Source organism: Drosophila montana, unplaced genomic scaffold, assembly GCF_035044405.1.
Source record: "Drosophila montana isolate Dmon_TW-CO22-7 unplaced genomic scaffold, ASM3504440v1 contig_1408_1, whole genome shotgun sequence".
Classification (NCBI taxonomy): domain Eukaryota; kingdom Metazoa; phylum Arthropoda; class Insecta; order Diptera; family Drosophilidae; genus Drosophila; species Drosophila montana.
The window spans coordinates 12,769-30,842 of NW_026996360.1; the positions used below are offsets into that span (position 1 = coordinate 12,769).

General features: G+C 40.2%; 6 protein-coding genes and 1 long non-coding RNA gene across 8 annotated transcripts; 3 read left to right on the plus strand and 4 right to left on the minus strand.

Annotated features, from left to right (window-relative positions):
- Positions 1-251: 251 nt before the first annotated feature.
- Positions 252-5,025, minus strand: LOC135428556 (uncharacterized). Its single transcript, XM_064682623.1, has 6 exons — positions 4,859-5,025; positions 4,632-4,799; positions 4,238-4,576; positions 3,105-4,174; positions 1,797-2,075; positions 252-862 (listed from the first exon to the last, which is right to left on the minus strand). Exons 1-6 carry the CDS (start codon positions 5,012-5,014, stop codon positions 730-732), a joined length of 2,145 nt encoding a protein of 714 aa, XP_064538693.1. The 5' UTR covers positions 5,015-5,025; the 3' UTR covers positions 252-729.
- LOC135428566 (uncharacterized) lies at positions 818-1,356 on the plus strand. The gene is made up of 2 exons (XR_010436277.1): positions 818-1,114; positions 1,182-1,356. It is a non-coding gene; the product is annotated as an uncharacterized LOC135428566 (long non-coding RNA).
- A 3,753-nt stretch (positions 5,026-8,778) lies between the features above and the next one.
- On the plus strand, positions 8,779-10,613 carry TbCMF46. The gene is made up of 5 exons (XM_064682229.1): positions 8,779-9,159; positions 9,220-9,398; positions 9,457-10,018; positions 10,072-10,406; positions 10,467-10,613. Exons 1-5 carry the CDS (start codon positions 8,836-8,838, stop codon positions 10,588-10,590), a joined length of 1,524 nt encoding a protein of 507 aa, XP_064538299.1. The 5' UTR covers positions 8,779-8,835; the 3' UTR covers positions 10,591-10,613.
- A 208-nt stretch (positions 10,614-10,821) lies between these two features.
- LOC135428298 (enoyl-CoA delta isomerase 1, mitochondrial-like) lies at positions 10,822-12,208 on the minus strand. 2 transcript variants are annotated; one of them, XM_064682231.1, is made up of 4 exons: positions 12,066-12,208; positions 11,672-11,919; positions 11,470-11,616; positions 10,822-11,409 (listed from the first exon to the last, which is right to left on the minus strand). In XM_064682231.1, the coding sequence occupies exons 2-4, from the start codon at positions 11,909-11,911 to the stop codon at positions 10,942-10,944; spliced, it is 855 nt and encodes a 284-aa protein (XP_064538301.1). In that variant the 5' UTR covers positions 11,912-11,919; positions 12,066-12,208; the 3' UTR covers positions 10,822-10,941. The 2 variants fall into 2 exon arrangements, with proteins under 2 accessions (XP_064538301.1, XP_064538303.1); XM_064682233.1 differs by lacking the exon at positions 12,066-12,208 and having other exon boundaries at positions 11,672-11,957.
- On the minus strand, positions 12,190-13,538 carry LOC135428318 (enoyl-CoA delta isomerase 1, mitochondrial-like). The gene is made up of 4 exons (XM_064682245.1): positions 13,432-13,538; positions 13,008-13,239; positions 12,802-12,948; positions 12,190-12,744 (listed from the first exon to the last, which is right to left on the minus strand). Exons 2-4 carry the CDS (start codon positions 13,236-13,238, stop codon positions 12,277-12,279), a joined length of 846 nt encoding a protein of 281 aa, XP_064538315.1. The 5' UTR covers position 13,239; positions 13,432-13,538; the 3' UTR covers positions 12,190-12,276.
- A 306-nt stretch (positions 13,539-13,844) lies between these two features.
- On the plus strand, positions 13,845-14,743 carry LOC135428660 (translocon-associated protein subunit gamma). Its single transcript, XM_064682737.1, has 2 exons — positions 13,845-14,101; positions 14,177-14,743. The coding sequence occupies exons 1-2, from the start codon at positions 13,954-13,956 to the stop codon at positions 14,599-14,601; spliced, it is 573 nt and encodes a 190-aa protein (XP_064538807.1). The 5' UTR covers positions 13,845-13,953; the 3' UTR covers positions 14,602-14,743.
- Positions 14,744-14,831: 88 nt separating this feature from the next.
- On the minus strand, positions 14,832-17,665 carry yip2 (yippee interacting protein 2). The gene is made up of 5 exons (XM_064682730.1): positions 17,578-17,665; positions 17,125-17,291; positions 15,269-16,042; positions 15,058-15,212; positions 14,832-14,988 (listed from the first exon to the last, which is right to left on the minus strand). Exons 1-5 carry the CDS (start codon positions 17,594-17,596, stop codon positions 14,907-14,909), a joined length of 1,197 nt encoding a protein of 398 aa, XP_064538800.1. The 5' UTR covers positions 17,597-17,665; the 3' UTR covers positions 14,832-14,906.
- Positions 17,666-18,074: the final 409 nt, after the last annotated feature.

Here is an 18,074-nt window from a genome sequence, read left to right on the forward strand (position 1 = left end):
TTAATTAAAGTAAAATTCAAGGTCAGTTGGTTGACCGGGTTAAGGGTTCAAAATACACAGCTAAGTTCGGTGCTGCCATATTTGCAAAGTATTGCAAGGTGGCAGCACTGAAATGCAGTCTCATCAACTATTTAACAGGTAAACTGAATGTTTGCCAATTTAACAGGCATGTTAAATAGTATTTTAAAAGAATTGAGAGCTAAACAATTTCTCAGTTAGACATAATTTATTTTCGACTTATAATAACCATTAACATTATATATTTCTTATGATGTTTACATATTTACGTCGTTTTTATCATTATCACAGCATTAAAATTAATGGATTTTATAAACACATCTAGTTTAGTTAAGACGTTGCGTAAATGTACACGATGAGTATCCTCTGTTTGGAGAAAACATAGAAAGGCGCGCGCTGCAATTAATTGGGTAGATTTAACACGAAACGAAGGTTCCAGAGTTTCAGGTACGACGACATAAACGAGTACTCGTATTCCCAATCCCACGATCAGTTCTTCAGTATCAAAACTTGTTCTCCAACAACGATCCTGTCATGTGAAAGATATCAATGAGAATTAGAAGCCGCATAGTTCCTTTTGCTTTTGCAATACAATTGATGTTAGTTTTTGTTTCCGAATTCCAAAAAGTGCACCCAATTAATGCATCGAATCGGTATTGGGTGCTCGCTAGATACGCTACTCTACGCTAGTTAATGGAGTGCATCCAACTTCTACGCTTGCTGATTACCCAAATTAAAGTTACCAGTCTCGGCGACCATCCAGGCGGTTAGTTTCTCGTCTTCCGTTTTGTTCGTCTCATCCCAGGGAAACGTAGCAGCCTTTTCCTTAAGTATTTTTTGTGCTCTGAAATTTATCAATTACAGATTTAGAATTTCGTTTGCAAAATGAGTCTGAATATCTGAAATATTCTTGTGGCTTTCTAATCTTTCTAATTAACATGCAAATTCGTGAAGTTAACTACACTTAATATTAAATTTTAAATCGATGGCAACAATCCAACAGGTTTTTGGCTCAAAATCCAGATTTACTAAACCCGAAAAACGATAACGAAAACAAAAAATTCCTTTCCAAATATCCAATATGAAGTTGCCTCCGGTGAGTATTCCCAATCTGAACGGGGTCAGTTTCGTGTCTTGTAATTATTATTTTTTTAATATTTAAGTTATTCCCCATAATGATTTTACTAATAGTTGGATTACATTATCGAAGCAATTAATACAAATCAACATTTACATAGCATGAGCTCATTATGGAAAAATTATTGAAATTTTACTCTATGTGTTTTTCATATTAAAGCTCATAACAGGGAGTACCCCTATTATTTAAATTAAGCTAAATATCATACTCTTTTAATTGGTAACAATAAGATAAATAAATATATGATGACAAAACTACATTCAAATAAATTTGGTCTATGAAAACAAAAATAATGTATTTACAATTTGTTACGAATGCAGATTTTTACCTTATGGGCCAAAAGCGACAATCTTCATCAATTGAGGAGTCGTTTTGGGTATCACTGAGGGGGGGAGGAAACGCACAAAATGTTCAGTGTTCAATGACAAGCAAATGAAAAGCCAAGGAAAACAACAGACAAAGTACATATAGAGATAGGAGTAGAGTACAGTAGACGACATAGACATTAAAAGAAGAAGCCAAAGATATGAAATTTCTGATGATCAAAGACCAAATACAATATGATTATGAATATTTGATTTGATTCGAATACAAATACACAGTCCATTCATGCCATGCCAAATGTGTCGCCGCTACTTACGGATTCGTGGACAGGGAATCTGTGCGGCTGCCATTGTTCGCCTCCAGGCTGTTGGGACTACGCTTTTTGGCGGCACGCTTGAAGTTCTCGCTGAAGAAGTCGCGTCCATTCTGGGAACTGGTCGTCGTTTGGCCACTTTTCGCCTGCTGCGTGGGCGGCACTGTGTGCGGATACTTGCCATCGCTGTCCGAGTCCATCGACAGATGTCCGAACAGATCCTCCAGCAGGATGTTCGACTTGGCATTGCGCTGACGTTTCGCCGACGTTTTCAGTTTCGAGCTGTGTCAATGGATGAAAGATATTCAAACTATTTACAAACACATCAGAGGCCACAAATTGCATCAAACAAGCTATGGATATAAATAGGAATTAAGTGCTCAAACATTTTAAACAATAGAATTGATTGACAACACAGACCAAACACAAATATACCCGATACGGCTGGGGACAAACCAAATTTACGAATACTTTTTTCTTTTAATCTGCAGAAATCTTATCGTGCCAGCAAAACTTGTATGAAAAGTTTTTTTATAATGTCTTTATCATTTTTCGATAAATAACATCTTAATGAATAATAATAATAACAATAAAATAATAATAATAATAATAATAATAAATAATAATAAAGTTATTTCACAATTTTTGCCAAAAACTTAATTGGTTTTAATGCCAAATATTTGATGATTTTTGTAATATCTCGAGTAAATTACATACAATTTCGGAAAAATGAAATAAATAATGTAAAATATATGATTCCTGCGTATTAATTGGTATTTAAAAAAATAAATTGTTGCCAAAAATGGGTCGGTTCAAATTTGTTTAACAGGCAGACGTATGCTTCTCCAACCCCATAAAGTATATATTATGAATGGGACCAAAATATGAAATATTGGAGAAAATCAATAAAGGGATCTAAATCGATATGCTTCAAATTATTTTAGTTGTTTTAACTATTGCATTAAATTGGTAAAGAAATGGGCCACCCACTAAAACACATTTTGAAACTTCGCGAAACTGTTGTACAGCAAAGTATTAATTTACCTAAGTATAAACGGATGTTTCTATTTGTTTTAAAAAAATGTAACCGATTTTCTTTAATTTGGACATTTCTTTGGACCCCGCTTCTTGTAATAACTTAGATTTTTAATGGGTTGCATTGAGCGAGGGCGCACTGTATTTTACTATTTGAATTGGAACTTTCATAAGGATCGAACTACAGGATAAACTATTTTCTCGAGCTCAAAGAAAGTAAGTCGACTATATATGCCTTGAAGATCATCTTCAGCAGATGTAGATTTGTCTACTTACCCGAGTATCAGATCCAGGTCGTCAGCTTTAAGCCTTGCCTCCGGCGGCGCTGCCTGCGAACGCGCCGACAGCCGGATGGCAGCTCCATTGAGCAAGGACGTCGGCTCGAAGGGATGCTGTGGCTGGTGCTGGTGCTGGCGCACGATAATGCTTGACGGCGCCGGGATGGCGCTCACCTTGGAGAACATATTATACACCTTGGCCTCGGGCTGCAGCAGGGCGGGCGCAGGTCGCGTCTGCACATAGTAGCCGCCCATGCCCGATGCCACTCGGCTGTTGTTTTTGGCATTCTTGTTGACCGTCTCGTAGCTCAACTGGCTGCCATTCACATAGATGGCGCCGCCATTGCGCGTCGACGTGTTGCTGAAGGATACATTGGGATGATGCTGCTGCTGCTGAGGTGGAGGTTGAGGTTGAGCTGGTAGGCCAAACAGCTGCGAAATGTTGCGATTCAGATAAATATCATTGATGGACTCTTTGCCCGGCTGCTGCTGCTGCCGCTGCTGCTGCTGCTGGGCCATGCCCAAGCCCAGACTGGATGCATCTGTGGGTGGGAGCACGCCCACTCCGACTCCGGACAAGTCATTGTTGGAGAGGAAACTCAGCTTGGGCTGATAATTATGGGGCATGCTCACATTTTTGCTCACTTGTCCATTGAACAGGGTCTTGCCATTGCTCTTCATGTTGTTGTTGCTGTTGTTGTTGTTGTTACTGTTGTTGTTGTTGTTGTTGCTCTGGTGTATGAGCTCAGTCACGGCCTGGAGCTTCTCCTGCACCGGAAGCACATTATTTGACACAGTGGGAGGTAGGACAGCATATTTGGAACTGAGCCTCACATTGGCCTTGGCAGCCGCCGTGGGCGAGATGCGCTTGAGCGCATGGAAATATGGATATTTGAGGCTCTGCTGAGCCGTTGGCCGTTTCTCGGGATCGTACGCCAGCAAATCCTCCAGCAAATCCAAACCGTTTTGGCTACAGCGGCTGACCACGCTGCCCAGTGGCACCTTAATGCAATCGGGATACCGGAAATGTATCATGGCCGCCAGTCGATAGCCATCCGGCCAGTCGCTCTGTTATTGGGAAAACCAAAAGCTAGCTCATAAATCTCTGAGGACATACGCACAAAAACCAACCTTGCCGGGCGTGCCCAGCACGGAGCAAATCTTAAAGAGCTGATCCACCTCGCTGCTGCCGGGAAAGAGCGGCCGGAACGTGTACAGCTCGGCCATGATGCAGCCCATGGCCCAGAGATCAATGGTGCTGCCATAGTTGGTCGAGTGCAGCAGCACCTCCGGCGCACGGTACCAGCGCGTGGACACATAATCCGTGAACGGCGGCCGGGAACGTATCTCTCGCGCCAGCCCAAAGTCCGCTATTTTGATCAGCTCCGGGCCCGAGCATAACAGATTCTCGGGCTTGAGATCGCGATGAAAGAAACCATGCCGATGCATAAAGGCCAGCCCCGTCAAGACCTGCAACAACAGAAGATGAATACATTTTAATTCTTATCCGTAATCCTTGACTTACCTGAAACAGAATACTCTTGAGCTCCGGTTCCGGTAAATGCGTGTCACGATCCTTGATCATTTGATATAGATTCTCCTTCATGTACTCAAACACAAAATACAACGTGTCGTTCTCTCTGATCACTTCCTTCAGCTTTACGATATTCGGATGCGATAGTTTCTTCAGAGACTGCAAAAACAAATCCGTAATTAACTCAATTGGGAATTTTAAGTGCATCAAATGCGAACCTTCACTTCGCGCAAATTCATAGCCTCCTCCCAGGAATAATATTTGCGCTTCATGCGCTTTATGGCCACCTTTTCGCCGGTGTCCTTACGCTGGCCCAGCACAACGGTGCCATACGTTCCATCGCCCAGTTGGGACAGTGTTATATAACGATTCATGGTACAATCAGCATGGGAGCGCCTTTTTACATATTTTCTATATGCGACTAGACCGGATCAACACTGAAAAACCAACGTTCAATACTATTTCGATTAAAAATTATTAGCGGGCATTGAACGGCTTTACCCGGGTAAAGGTTTCTGCTTCAAAATGTAGACATCACCTTTATCACCTTTTTTTACGCTCATGTGAAATGCACGTCGTATTCAAAAAGTTTTCAAAAAGTTGGGGTGGATTTCGAAAATCTTTGAAATACGTATGAAAGCTATCAAAATATGTAATATATTCCAAATATTCTTAAGCAAACCCTTGGCTGGATTGAAATCCAGGTGAAAGTAAATGTTCCTAAAGTTATTTGGAAATGAGTTTTAATCCCATCAAATGGTAAGCGAAAAAGTTTAATTTATCCGTTTTTCACATATATTCCATAGTTGAGGGTGGAATTTATGATAAATGAGTTTTGCATCAATCAGCAATCAGTCAGCCAGTTAATCAGTCGGACAAACAGTGTCGTTTATATATGAATATTAAATATGGAATCCCTGCACCATAAGAATATATAAACTTGATAATTATGTATATTAAATAAAAAATGAAATTAAATAAAAGCACAAGAATTGAATTATTTGTTACTGTATTTGTACTGTGTCTATAAATGTATATCCATATTGCTTAATTTTAAAATTTCCAAACTTAGGTTAAGATCAATTCAATATTTTAATCCTTCTGCTTAAAGTCCATGGGAAAATCGTGTTTGTTGATTAGTGAACGTGTCGACATACCAATGGGACTTGTTAAAAACACCATTAAAACAAATGCAATCACTTAAAATCGAATCAATTTTAGCTAAGTAACTGGCAATCAATTGGATTGGCTCAACTCGTGGACAGACAGGGCAGAGACCACATGTTGAGGGCATTTATTTGTTTCGGATGCAACCCAGTTGGATTTAATCAATATATTGATTAAGGGACAGAAGCATGAACTTTTTGGAGACTTGACCAATTTATTTTGATTGTTATACAAGCCTATCTATTGCCCCAAATATCAAGGTCATATGTTATTGTTTTCGGGCTACAAAACATTGGTTACTGATTAAAGGGATAACATTGTATTGAGCACAATGAAAATATAAATAAATGTGCACGGATACTTAGCGAGATATCATCATAATTAACGAATAATCACCCAGAGCTGGGCTTTCGTATTTAGAACCTAATTTAGTTAAATTGTATATAATTTTCAAATAAATTATTCCATTTGCTGCCCTTTTGAATGCATATGCATTTTTAACTTGACCTTTAAAATAACAAATGCAAATTTTCTTTTATTGAAGAAAATGCGATTCCCTTATTCAGAGTTCATACAGGGTGTCTCTTCTGGCTTTTACAAGGAAAAGGATTTGTGTAGAAAATTATTTTATCATGTTATCAGAATTTAAGAAATAAAGATTGGAATTATTTGAACTGGTAAAAACATGTAGTCAAATGCAACCGACTGCGAATTACTCTACATATCAAAAATGAAGGATATAATTTGACTTTTTTATTTCATTTTGCGAGGCCATTTTGCGAGGCTTGAGTATGTTTGGCATGATCTTAATAGGATTTAAGCATATATCATTTTTTCCACTTTATTAATCGTATCAAAATTCAGGAAAAGAGATATGCTTTTATCCAAATTTCAAGTATGTATAAAAATATACTTTTAATTTAGTAAAAAAATGTTACTTTAATCCTGTTTGTTTAATTTACGAACTATTTATGTCCAAAGATATATGATATATGCTATGAAGAAATATATATAATCAAACTAATACTCTTTTTTTTAATCCTCTATAACCTTTGGCTAGGACATCGAAGTCTCAGTAACCTTGGGATACCAATCCTTCTCCTCCCTTGAAAGTAGCCAATTGAGGTCAATGACAAAAATTTCCTTAAAAAAAATTAAATTTATGTGGATCCGTACACTGAATATATTCACCCAAGGAAGCACCCTGTATACAAGAATAAAAATACAGGCATGTACACAAGCTCGTCCCCATTTGGTATCACGTTTCCGAGACAATTAGAAGTTTCAAACGTTGGGCTTTTATTATTTATTCATAGCACCATGTCAAATTAGAAGACGGTTCGTTGAAAGTTCCAAGTCCAAATACACTCAAATAGGACATGTGTGTGGTTTTTGGAAGGGAAAGGGGAAAGGGGGAGGGGGAGGAGTCGGAGGTACCGAAACCAAGACTTGAGTCAGCACGGGCTTTTGTTTTGGCTTTGGCTCAAATATTGCGGCATAGCCTTGAAACACATTTAACATTTCGTTAAATAGAATTCTCCATATAACACGCACACCAATAAAACACATTTATTTACTATGATGAACCTTTCCAGCATATAGAATGTAGATTATATGTAAATAAAGGAAGTGCAACTTTAAGTAATTTCGGGGCTCATTTTATCGATTAACTTTAGTTAAAACAAACTGAATTGGACATCAGTTTCCAATCACAGAACTTATTAGCTTTACCTAGGGAGCACTCGAAATCGCGGCTGGAACGTGAATATATACGGGAATATGTTTTTATTGAAACCGTTTTTGATAGAGTTAGAAAATATTTATGTTGCGAAATTGAAGCAAGCTTATCTCAGTATCTATTGCGAGCAGAAGTTTATTTTAGAAGCAAACATGAACAACTACCAACTACGCCGATATCCACAACAACCGCAACCCTAACTAGACCAAGCGCCCCTCCCCCTCCCCGGGCCCGGTTGTCAACCAGAAAAAGGGCGCCGCGAGAGCGACGAGAGCCACGCACGAAGCTGAACGAATACGTGGAATCAATCGAGGACCCAATATACCGGCCAGACCCAACCGATTGCACCTGTTCAAGTCGCCAGGGTTGAATTTCTTTTATTTTTCGGCAACTAAGGAGCAGGACCACAACACGCACTCTCCTTGCGGGAGTAGCCTTCGGCTGGTAACTAGGCATGGTGCACTCATTGGCTCCGTATTTACCAAATTTGTTTGGGACATTAGCGGGTTGCCGGGGCAACGCAACAATTCGCCAGCCCGAACGTGGCCAGCTCCCGGCCGACATATGTTTAATAGCCATCGAGGGAAATGGATGAAGAGACGAGCACCAAAGATGGGCAAGCAAATAAAACGTTTCTCGAAGAGGTCAACTTTCCAGAGCCGGGCATCATTAATCTGGACATGATTAAGTCAGCCTATCTGGAGGAGGGACAGCGTGGCGAGACGCGTCGTTTGCATCAGCTGGAACCCGTGGTCCTGGAGCGCATCAAAACAATGCGGCTGGAGTACAAAAGTGAGTCGAATTTACAGCGGAAATTAACTTATTTATGAGAATTTAAACTATCCGAATATCACAGAATATTATTTATATTCAGATAATTACAAAATATTTAAGTTATCCGAATATCACAGAATATTATTTATATTCAGATAATTTTAGATGTGTTATCCGAATATCATAGAATCTTATTTACATTCAGATAATTACAAAATATTTAATTTATCCGAATATCACAGAATATTATTTATATTCAAATAATTATAAAATATTTAGATTATCCGAATATCACAGAATATTATTTATATTCATATAGTTACAAAATATTTAAGTTATCCGAATATCAGAGAATATTATTTATATACAGATAATTACAAAATATTTAAGTTATCCGAATATCACAGGATATTATTTATATTCAGATAATTACAAAATATTGAAAAAACAATATAACTTAGTAATCCGATTTCTTAGATTTATTTATTTACATAACCTTTAAAAGATAACCATAAAATGATTATTAATGGCACACATTATAATGCGCAAAATTCAGATATACTACGCATCGATCATCTGTGGGTTCTGCCGAACCTGACCAAGCTCTGTCTGAATTGCAACAAAATCGAGGTAATCGAGCACATTGGAATGCTGACTGCTCTGAAGGAGCTCAACCTGAGCTTTAACTATATAACCAAAATTGAGAAGCTGGAGACTTTGGTCAATCTGGAGGTATTATCTTTGTTTAGCAATCGCATAACGAAAATCGAAAACCTGGAGACACTAGATAAATTGGTCATACTGAGCATTGGCAACAATTTAATCGATGTTTTGGATGGCGTAAGTTAAAGATACCCTTAACAATTAATACCATATGCATTGTCCAGTTTAACTCCACAGATTGATCGCCTGCGCTTCGTTAATAGCTTGAGAGTACTTAACCTGGAAGGTAATCCCATTGCCAAGCTGCCGGACTTTCCGTTGTCCCAATATGTAACCGCAATATTGCCCCAATTGAATTACTATGAATACGTTTTCATCAAGGATGAATTGCGCGAAGCGGCTCAAAAGAGATTTTAGTAAGATATTTGAACCCGATTAGATATATTACAAATAATATATATTCCCCTCTTACAGTCGAGAACTGCGCGAAATCGAGGGCAAGCAGGAAAAGGAAATCCACGATCGGGAGACGAAGGCACGCGAACTCGCCGAGGCGGAACGTTTGTCTTCCAGTTTTGTAGAGCATCTGGATGGCCACCAGCTGTACGAGACCATGTGGCGAGGCGATGATGACGGCAGGGCTCTCATGTTAATTGGGCCAGGCGCACAAGAACTGGCTGAGGAGTACGAAAACGATGTATACGAGCTAACTCAGAAGATTTACAAACTGGGTCTGGAGCGCTTCAGCGAGCGCGATGCGGAAATTAAAGAGTTTCTGGGCAGTCTACTGGAAGGGCAACAGGAGCTGCAGTCGCTCGGTCAGCAACATATTGAAGAATTTATGCAATATAGGGATAAGATCTTTGAGGAAGCGAGCAACACTCTGCGTGAACTGGAGGCTGGCGATGAGGATGCGCCGGAACACTTGCAACTATGCGAAGCGATGGACGCGCTGAATGCGCAATTCGATGATGCGCTTAATGAGATGTGGAACCATCTAATGGCACAGGAGCTGCACCTGCACGAGGCAGTCGAGGTAAGTTTAACTGCATAGCTAAGCGTAAATGATGCAACACATAGTTTTCACAGGAGACCACGCTGAACTTTGAGCGCAGAATTTCACGCTTAATGGCCAGCTTCGTAGAGGAGGCACAAATCTACTTTCTCCAGCTGCGCGATGTTTGTGAGCACTTCGCGGACAACATGACCGACGCAGTGTCGCGTTTCATATCGCATAAGCTGGCGCTGCAAGATCTGGGTGCAGTGCCTCAAGAGCTGCGTATGTGCATCGATGATCGGGAGTCCCTCTTGCGGATTGTGGGCGACATGAAAGCCACGCACATATCACGTATTGAGGAGCGCGAGGATCGCATGGCCAGCCGAAGCAAGGAGTTCATAAACAGCTACGTCGAGAAGCTAAGCAAGTGAGTTCCAGGTCGTCTGATTGACAAGAATCTATTCTATTCAAACAAATTATATTGCAGAGAGGAAATGGAGCGACATCGTGCTAAAATATTGGAAATTAATTCGTTTATGGAGATGATGACAAAGGCCATGGCTAACCTACCTGAGGAGATTCACTCGGAATTGATTTTGGAGGAACAATAAAATTTGGAGCTACTCTGGTTTCAGCGCTGTTTAAAGTTGAGGTCCTAAAAAAATCCCTTCAATAAAGCATAACAATAATTCACTCTCTTAATGCAATTTAGTTGTTAGCCTTTTTCTTCGATGGTTATCAACTTGTTGATATGCTATCCATTGTGTTCATTCGCTTTTGATTATTGGAGTCAATTTCAAAGAACAAAGTTGCGTTTTCCTCTATAACGACTCTTCTAGGTATCACTTCTAACAAATTTAATATTTAAAAAGAATATAAAAGCATTTTCTTACAAAAACTAACAAACCCTAACCCTTTTAAATGCACAGTTTAACACAGTAAGTTTCAGTTGAAATATAAGTTCACTTTCTGTTCTTGCTCTTGAGCTTAGCAAGATACTCTTCTAAGCCCTGCTGAAACAATGGCGTATTTATATATTCCAATGATTCGCGTAATTGACCCTCCGGATCGTTAATCAATAGCTGCACATCTGGCGCACGAAACTGTCGCTTGGTCAGTGCTCTGGCCTCCGGTTGCGTTTTCTCAAAGCTGCCAATGAATTCAGCACATTTGCAGAGAGCTTCTGACTTGCTTTCGGCGACTTCATCGATGAGATTCACTTGCAATGCTTCTTCGGTGGTAAAGAGCTTGCCTTGCAGCAGCGCTCGTTCAGCGATGCGACGCGGCAGGACACTCAGATAGGACATCACTATAAACGGTGGCACCACATAGCCAAATTTCGTGGCATGGATGCCAATGCTGAAGCCCGGCAACATGACGCGGTACTCGCAAGCTGCAGCCAACACACAACCAACGGCAATTGCGTGACCCTGTGTTGAGAGAGAAGGGTACCACATTATCCATTATCTGATCATTCAAATTGAACTTACATTGATGGCCGCTGCTGTAGGAACACTGCTTTGGTATAGGGATAGCCACAGGTCCTGCAGCGTTGACCAGAATGCCACCAGACGCTCTTGGTTCGGTTTATGCAATTCATTGAGATCCAGTCCGGAGGAGAATACTTTATCGTTGGACTGTTAAACAACAAGAATATATATCACCCTTGCTGTCGTCTGTCAACTATCTTACCGATGTCAGTATTAGGCCACGACTTTTGTTACATTCGATCTGCTTAATGGACTCGTGTAGTTCCTGCAGCAGCTCCAAATTGAAACTGTTTACCGGGGGTCGGTTCAATGTCAGCGTCGCAATGCCCGTCTTGTCGTCTATTTCCACCACGGTGAGATTGGATGCTTTTGTCATGGATCTGTGCAGGCGAGGCAATTGGCGCCAGCCCAAATCCATGAGTTTTGTTTGGCTACGCAGCATTTTGTGGACTGTTGATCACATGATAAAAAGCAGATAAGGTCATTAATTTTAACACTTTAATTACTTTAATCATTCCGTCACAACATTGCTGTTATTGGTGTTCAGCGCTTGTGACGTCACTGTTAATAAAACGCACTCCACATCTACTACGTACCATGTGTGGATCGTTCAGTAAGAAGAAGAAACAAAACTTGTTCTATTCCCTCGTTTCAACGCAACTCAGCGGAGTTAAAAACCCAGCCATACATATAAGCCCAATGCAAACTTACAGATACAACTTTTAAATGACATATAAACATATTTAAAATATATTGTGTGTATAAAAACAGTATATGAGAATTTCTAAAAATTCAAAGGCAACGAATTCAATTCTTGGCCTTCTTTTTTAGACTTTCCAGATATATGCCCAACCCTTTTTGCACAGCCGGTTGGTTTACAAAGAACAGAAACCTTTCCAAATCCTGGGCACGTTCATTTTCCAACTGTTGCAATTCAACAGCCCTCAGCTGTTGTTTGGTTAGCGAACGAGCCAGCGGATTAACTTTGGCAAATGTGCCAATAAACTGGGCACACTTGTCCAAGGCCTGATCTTTGCTAATGGCAACTTCGTCGATCAGGCCAATTTTCAGGGCTTCCTCTGTGGTAAACATGCGTCCCTGGTTGAGTGCACGCTCAGCTTCACGTCGGGGCAGAACGCTTAGGAAGGATGACATAAACCATTTTGGTGCGACAATTCCAAGTTTAGTTTCGTTCAGGCCAATTGTGAATTTTGGCAGCATAACGCGATACTCGCAAGATGTGGCCAATAAACAACCTCCTGCCGGGGAATGGCCCTGTCGAAAAATTGGCATATTAATTAGAATGTTCTAAAGTGATGTTACGCTATTTACGTTAATGGCAGCTGCTGTTGGTACACTGCTGCCATAGAGGGCCAACCAGACGTCCTGCAGAGCAGTCCAAAATGCTCGAATTCGCTCCTTGTCTGGCTTATACATCTCAAGTATGTCCAAACCAGCGGAGAATATGGTGGGATTTGACTAAAAATTAATGAATAAAGTTGATGAGTAAATCATGATAGATCAAGGATTCTGCTTACCGATGTCAATATTAGGCCACGACTTTTATTGCCCTCTACTTCCTCGATCGATTGATGCAGATCGCGTAGCAAATCCAAGTTAAGACCATTTACGGGCGGCCGGTTCATTGTGAGGGTAGCGATGCCAGTTTTATCATCAACTGCCACAGTGGTCAGCTTTGTGGCAGTGGACATATGCCTGCACACACCTGTGGCACGGGGCACCAGGCACAACACCTTTGAACGCATCATTCTTAAAAAAATTAATTTCAAAGATGTCAAAATCTTAAAATGACCTTTGGACGCGGATCTATATCAAGGAATTTTGATAAGATTAGCATATTTAATAATGGAAAACAATATTATTTTGACTCCAATTTAATTATTTAACATAAGCGGTAAGTAGGTAAGTTACTAAACAAATTAAAATCTTAAATTAAGTCACCTTAATATTCAAATTGTTAACTAAAACAGCTGTTACAGAACCTGTTGCACTTTTATTGTTTTTGATTATTCGATTATTTACAACGATTGTGCCAGGGCTGAAGGATTTGAACTGCTTCATTATGGTTCAAATTACTGATACAATGCAAGTCACATTTTAATATTTAAAGGGCTCTATATTTAATTGTAGAAGGATTAGAATTCAGTAATGAGTTTTTTTTTAAACTTAAACTAAAGTTACTAAACAGTAGGCAATATTTAAGCAACTAAAACTAAAGATACTAAACAGTAGGCAATAAGCATTGAATAATTGCATGAACCAGTTCACCAAGTGTAGACTGGCCAAGTTCATATCGCGGAGCAACTTTGTTTTTTGACATTTACTTTACACGTCACTACGCCGCAGCTGTCACTTTGCCGATTCGACTGCCTTCGTGTACGCTTTACTCTTATTCTTCGTTCGCCTGGCTACGTTGCTGTAACTTTCACTAGCGCGTTTCACACAAAACACACGCACGTAAAAATGGGCTCTGGCAAGCAACAGAAAGTGCAATCATCTGGTTTCACCAAGGAGGAGGAGCTGCTGCTGCAGGACTTCAGTCGCAATGTCACCACGAAATCGGCGACAATCTTTTACGGCAACGCTTTCATCGTCTCCGCGCTGCCCATATGTAAGTGCCCTGTGAATAGTGACACGTTGTTGATTTTCCCAAGTTGCCCGCTAACCGAATGCTGACGCCTTTTAGGGCTCTTCTGGCGCATCCACAACATGGACCTGTGGCCCAGCTCCATTTTGTTTGTGTTGGTGACTGCAGCTAGCACCTATTTGATGGCCACCGCCTACAAGAACATCAAGTTCCAGCTGAAGCACAAGATTGCCGGACGTCGTGAGGAGGCTGTTACCCGCGAGGTCAACCGTCAGCTGGGCGATGACAAGAAGGTCACGCGCAAGGAGAAGGACGAACGCATCCTGTGGAAGAAGAACGAGGTTGCCGACTATGAAGCGACCACATACTCGATTTTCTATAACAATGCCCTCTACCTGGCCATCATCATCTTCATCAGCTTCTTCCTGCTGAAGAATGCCACGCCATTTGTCAACTACATCTTCTCCATTGGCGTGGCCAGCGGTGTCCTGGCGTTGTTCTCCACCAGCGCCCAAACGAACTGAACAATTTCATGTACTCGTATTGTTAGGCCCATTAAGAGATTCTTACGTTAAAGTGCGAGCAACAGATTCCATTTATCACACTCGCATCTTGTCTTGATGTAAACATTTTAGCTATTTCGAAAATACAAATTTGATAATGAAATGTTGTCTTTCTTGTAGAAAGATTTAAAAACACTTCCATTTGCAAAATGTTTAAATAAATTTGTAAAACCCAAAACAGAAGAAAACTATTTCTAATCAGTTCTTAATTTTATATATTTCAATCAAAACGCCTAATCTTATCGTAAATGCTGAACTTGCTCGCCTCAAACGGCCTCGAGCAGCAGGGCGATGCCCTGACCACCGCCAATGCAAGCGGAACCGATGCCATACTTGAGCTTCTTGCGCCTGCGAAGAGTAGAGGAGAGAAATCAATACATGAATGGAGTTCGCAACTGGAGCAGCTTGTCTACTTACTGCAACTCGTGCACCAGATGGCCCGTTATGCGGGAGCCACTGGCGCCCAATGGATGACCCAAAGCAATGGCACCGCCGTTCACATTCAGTTTGCTTTGATCCAGCTTCAGCGCATCGGCACAGGCCAGAGTTTGTGCGGCAAAGGCTTCGTTAATCTGCAAAGCGTGCAATTAAGACCCAACTATAACTATGTACGCAAATAGAGATTTACCTCGATGAGGTCAATGTCCTCCAGTTTCTTGCCGGATACCCTGAGCACGTTTTGTATGGCAGGCACTGGTCCAATGCCCATAATCTCGGGCTTGACGCCCACAAACGAGAAGGCAACGAGACGTGCCAGCGGCTTCAGATTGTACTCCTTGAGTGCCTCCTCGGAGGCAACAATCACAGCGGCAGCGCCATCACAAATGCCGGATGCTGTGCCCGCGGTGACGACACCGTTCTTCTTGAACAGCGACGGCAGCTTGTTCAGGCCCTCGATGGTGGTCTTGGGACGTGGATGCTCATCGATCACAAAGTCAACCTCCTTGCCCTTGACCTTCAGTTTGATGGGCGTAATTTCGGCATTGAAGGCGCCCTCTTGCTGTCCCTTTTCCCAGTTCTTTTGCGAACGCAGCGAAAACTCATCCACGCGCTCCCTGGAAATCTTGTACTGATCCGCCAGATTTTCGGCTGTCAGCGCCATGGGCAGCTTGCAGTGTGTATCGGTCAGACCCGCCCACAGGGCATCCTCCAGATTGTAGTTGGCGCCCAGTGTGGTGCCAAAGCGCATGTTGCGCGCGATGAACGGAGTCTGCGACATGCTCTCCACGCCGCCGGTGAGCGCCACCTTGGCACCGCCCACCAAAATGTCCTGGGCACCATTCACAATCGACTGGAAGCCCGAGCCGCAGAGACGATTGACGCCCAACGCTGGCTTCTCAATGGGAACGCCGCAGTTGAGTCCGACATGGCGAGGCACGTAGATGCCATCTGTGGACGAGGACTGCAAATAAATTGATAATAAATTAATATAAAAATATAGTTTTTAATTATGTACGAACAATCAAAAGTGCTCTAAATATTTTTAAAACTTATATTAAATAGAGAAAATGTAATGCAAGCAATTTACTTGATTTAATATAAAAAGGGCTAATAAAAATAATATATTTATTGAGCTTTAATAAAATAATAAAAAAAAAATATAGTATTTAAATATGAATAAACAATCCAAGTGTTTTTAATATTTTTAACACTCTTATTAAAAAGAGAAGATTTGATGCAAGTACTTTACTTAATTTAATATAAAAAGGGTTAATAAAATAATATATTTATTGAGCTTTAATAAATGAATAAAAAAAATATAGTATTAATTTATGTACTAACAATCCAAGAGTTTTTAATATATTCTAAACTTGTATTAAAAATAGAAAAGCAATCTACTTGATTTAATATAAAAAGGGTTATAAAAAATAGTATATATATATATATATATTGAGCTTTAATATTAATAAATCTCAAAAAATCTGCTTTTGCAGCGAAAAAATGGGATTTTTAAGCGCATTCATTCTCATGTGTAACAATTAATTAATTTAAATTAATTTTTCTTTTTGAGCTTTAAAGTTCAAACGAAACTGAAAAAAAAATACAAATGAATAAAAAAAATATTAAAAATAAATTATTTAAAAATGATATATTAAAAAAACTTCAAAATTATTAGATCGCAAGATATATGATACATATATATATATATATATAAATATAATATAAAACATATATTGTTAAAGCACAAAAAGTATAAATGGAAAATTGTTTTGGAGCATTTACGTCTTATCAGTTTTAATAAATGTTAATTACAAAAGTTTACATTTATATTTATTAGTTGCAAAAAATCAATGACGTAAAAAAGTATTGAAAAGACTCTAATAGAAATTAATTTAATTATAGAACACAAAATACGCTTGCTAATCTTCATATATAGTATTTAAATAAATGAGCAGAATTCCTCTTACTTTCTTTAGACCTTTCTCCAGTTAGCTAAGCTAACCGGGCGAAAAGTCCAGAGTCCAAGTCCGTGAGCACACTTACCGCAATCACATTGCCCACGATGACGGTGTCCACCTGCTCGCCCTTCAGACCGGCTGCATCCAGCGCCGCCTTGGCAGCTGTCGTCTGCAGCTGGGTCTGGTTGATGTTCTTCAGGGCGCCACCGAAGGTTCCAAAGGCCGTGCGCTTGGCAGCCACAATATATATGCCTAGACAGCAATTAAATATGTTTTCGTATATGTGAGATATGAAGATTATTTAAATTGGGAATTGTTAACGAAGGCGAATCTTGTCAATTCGCTCAACAGGTCCAAAGTGCAGACGCTCCCCTTGCCGGTGCCCAGTTTATGCTGGGCGGGCGGGCGAGGGGGGTCCAAGGGGCCGCCGGGCAGCAGATAACACAGCAACAAGTCCAAAGTTCACATTTAACATATCAAAAACAAAAACTCTTGATGCCCATTCCCACGGAAAACAAAAAATACGCAACTCATGTACCTTTTGTTACGGCGGACATTTTGCACAAATTGCACTTGTTGCGACAGTCGAGTAAACGGATAAGAAATTGTAATTAATATATGAAAAGCGACTGAAACTCTTTTGCTCCGTGTAAGAACCGCTGGCCACAAACGCTCGACGTCAACTCGAAATCAAACTTGCGGCCGGCCGACATTTTGTAGAGCGTAAAAGCTCCGCCTCCGTCGCGTTGCAGAGCTTTTTGGCGGCAGAAAAGCCAAACAAACAAACTAACAGCTGTTTAATGCACAGTGCGAAATATTTGTAGCCTTTTTCTAGCTAAATTAGCTTGTAAAGACGTATTATCTATATATTAATGCATATCTATATATTTGTTTTAACCCTATTGATAATATAATTTAAAATAATATTATCTCTTAGCTATAATTATATTGGTGCAATCGAATGATCGTTAACCTATTTAATCTCTTTAGGGTGACTGATTTGCGATTTATAGAAGAGAAACTTATTTTTTATTA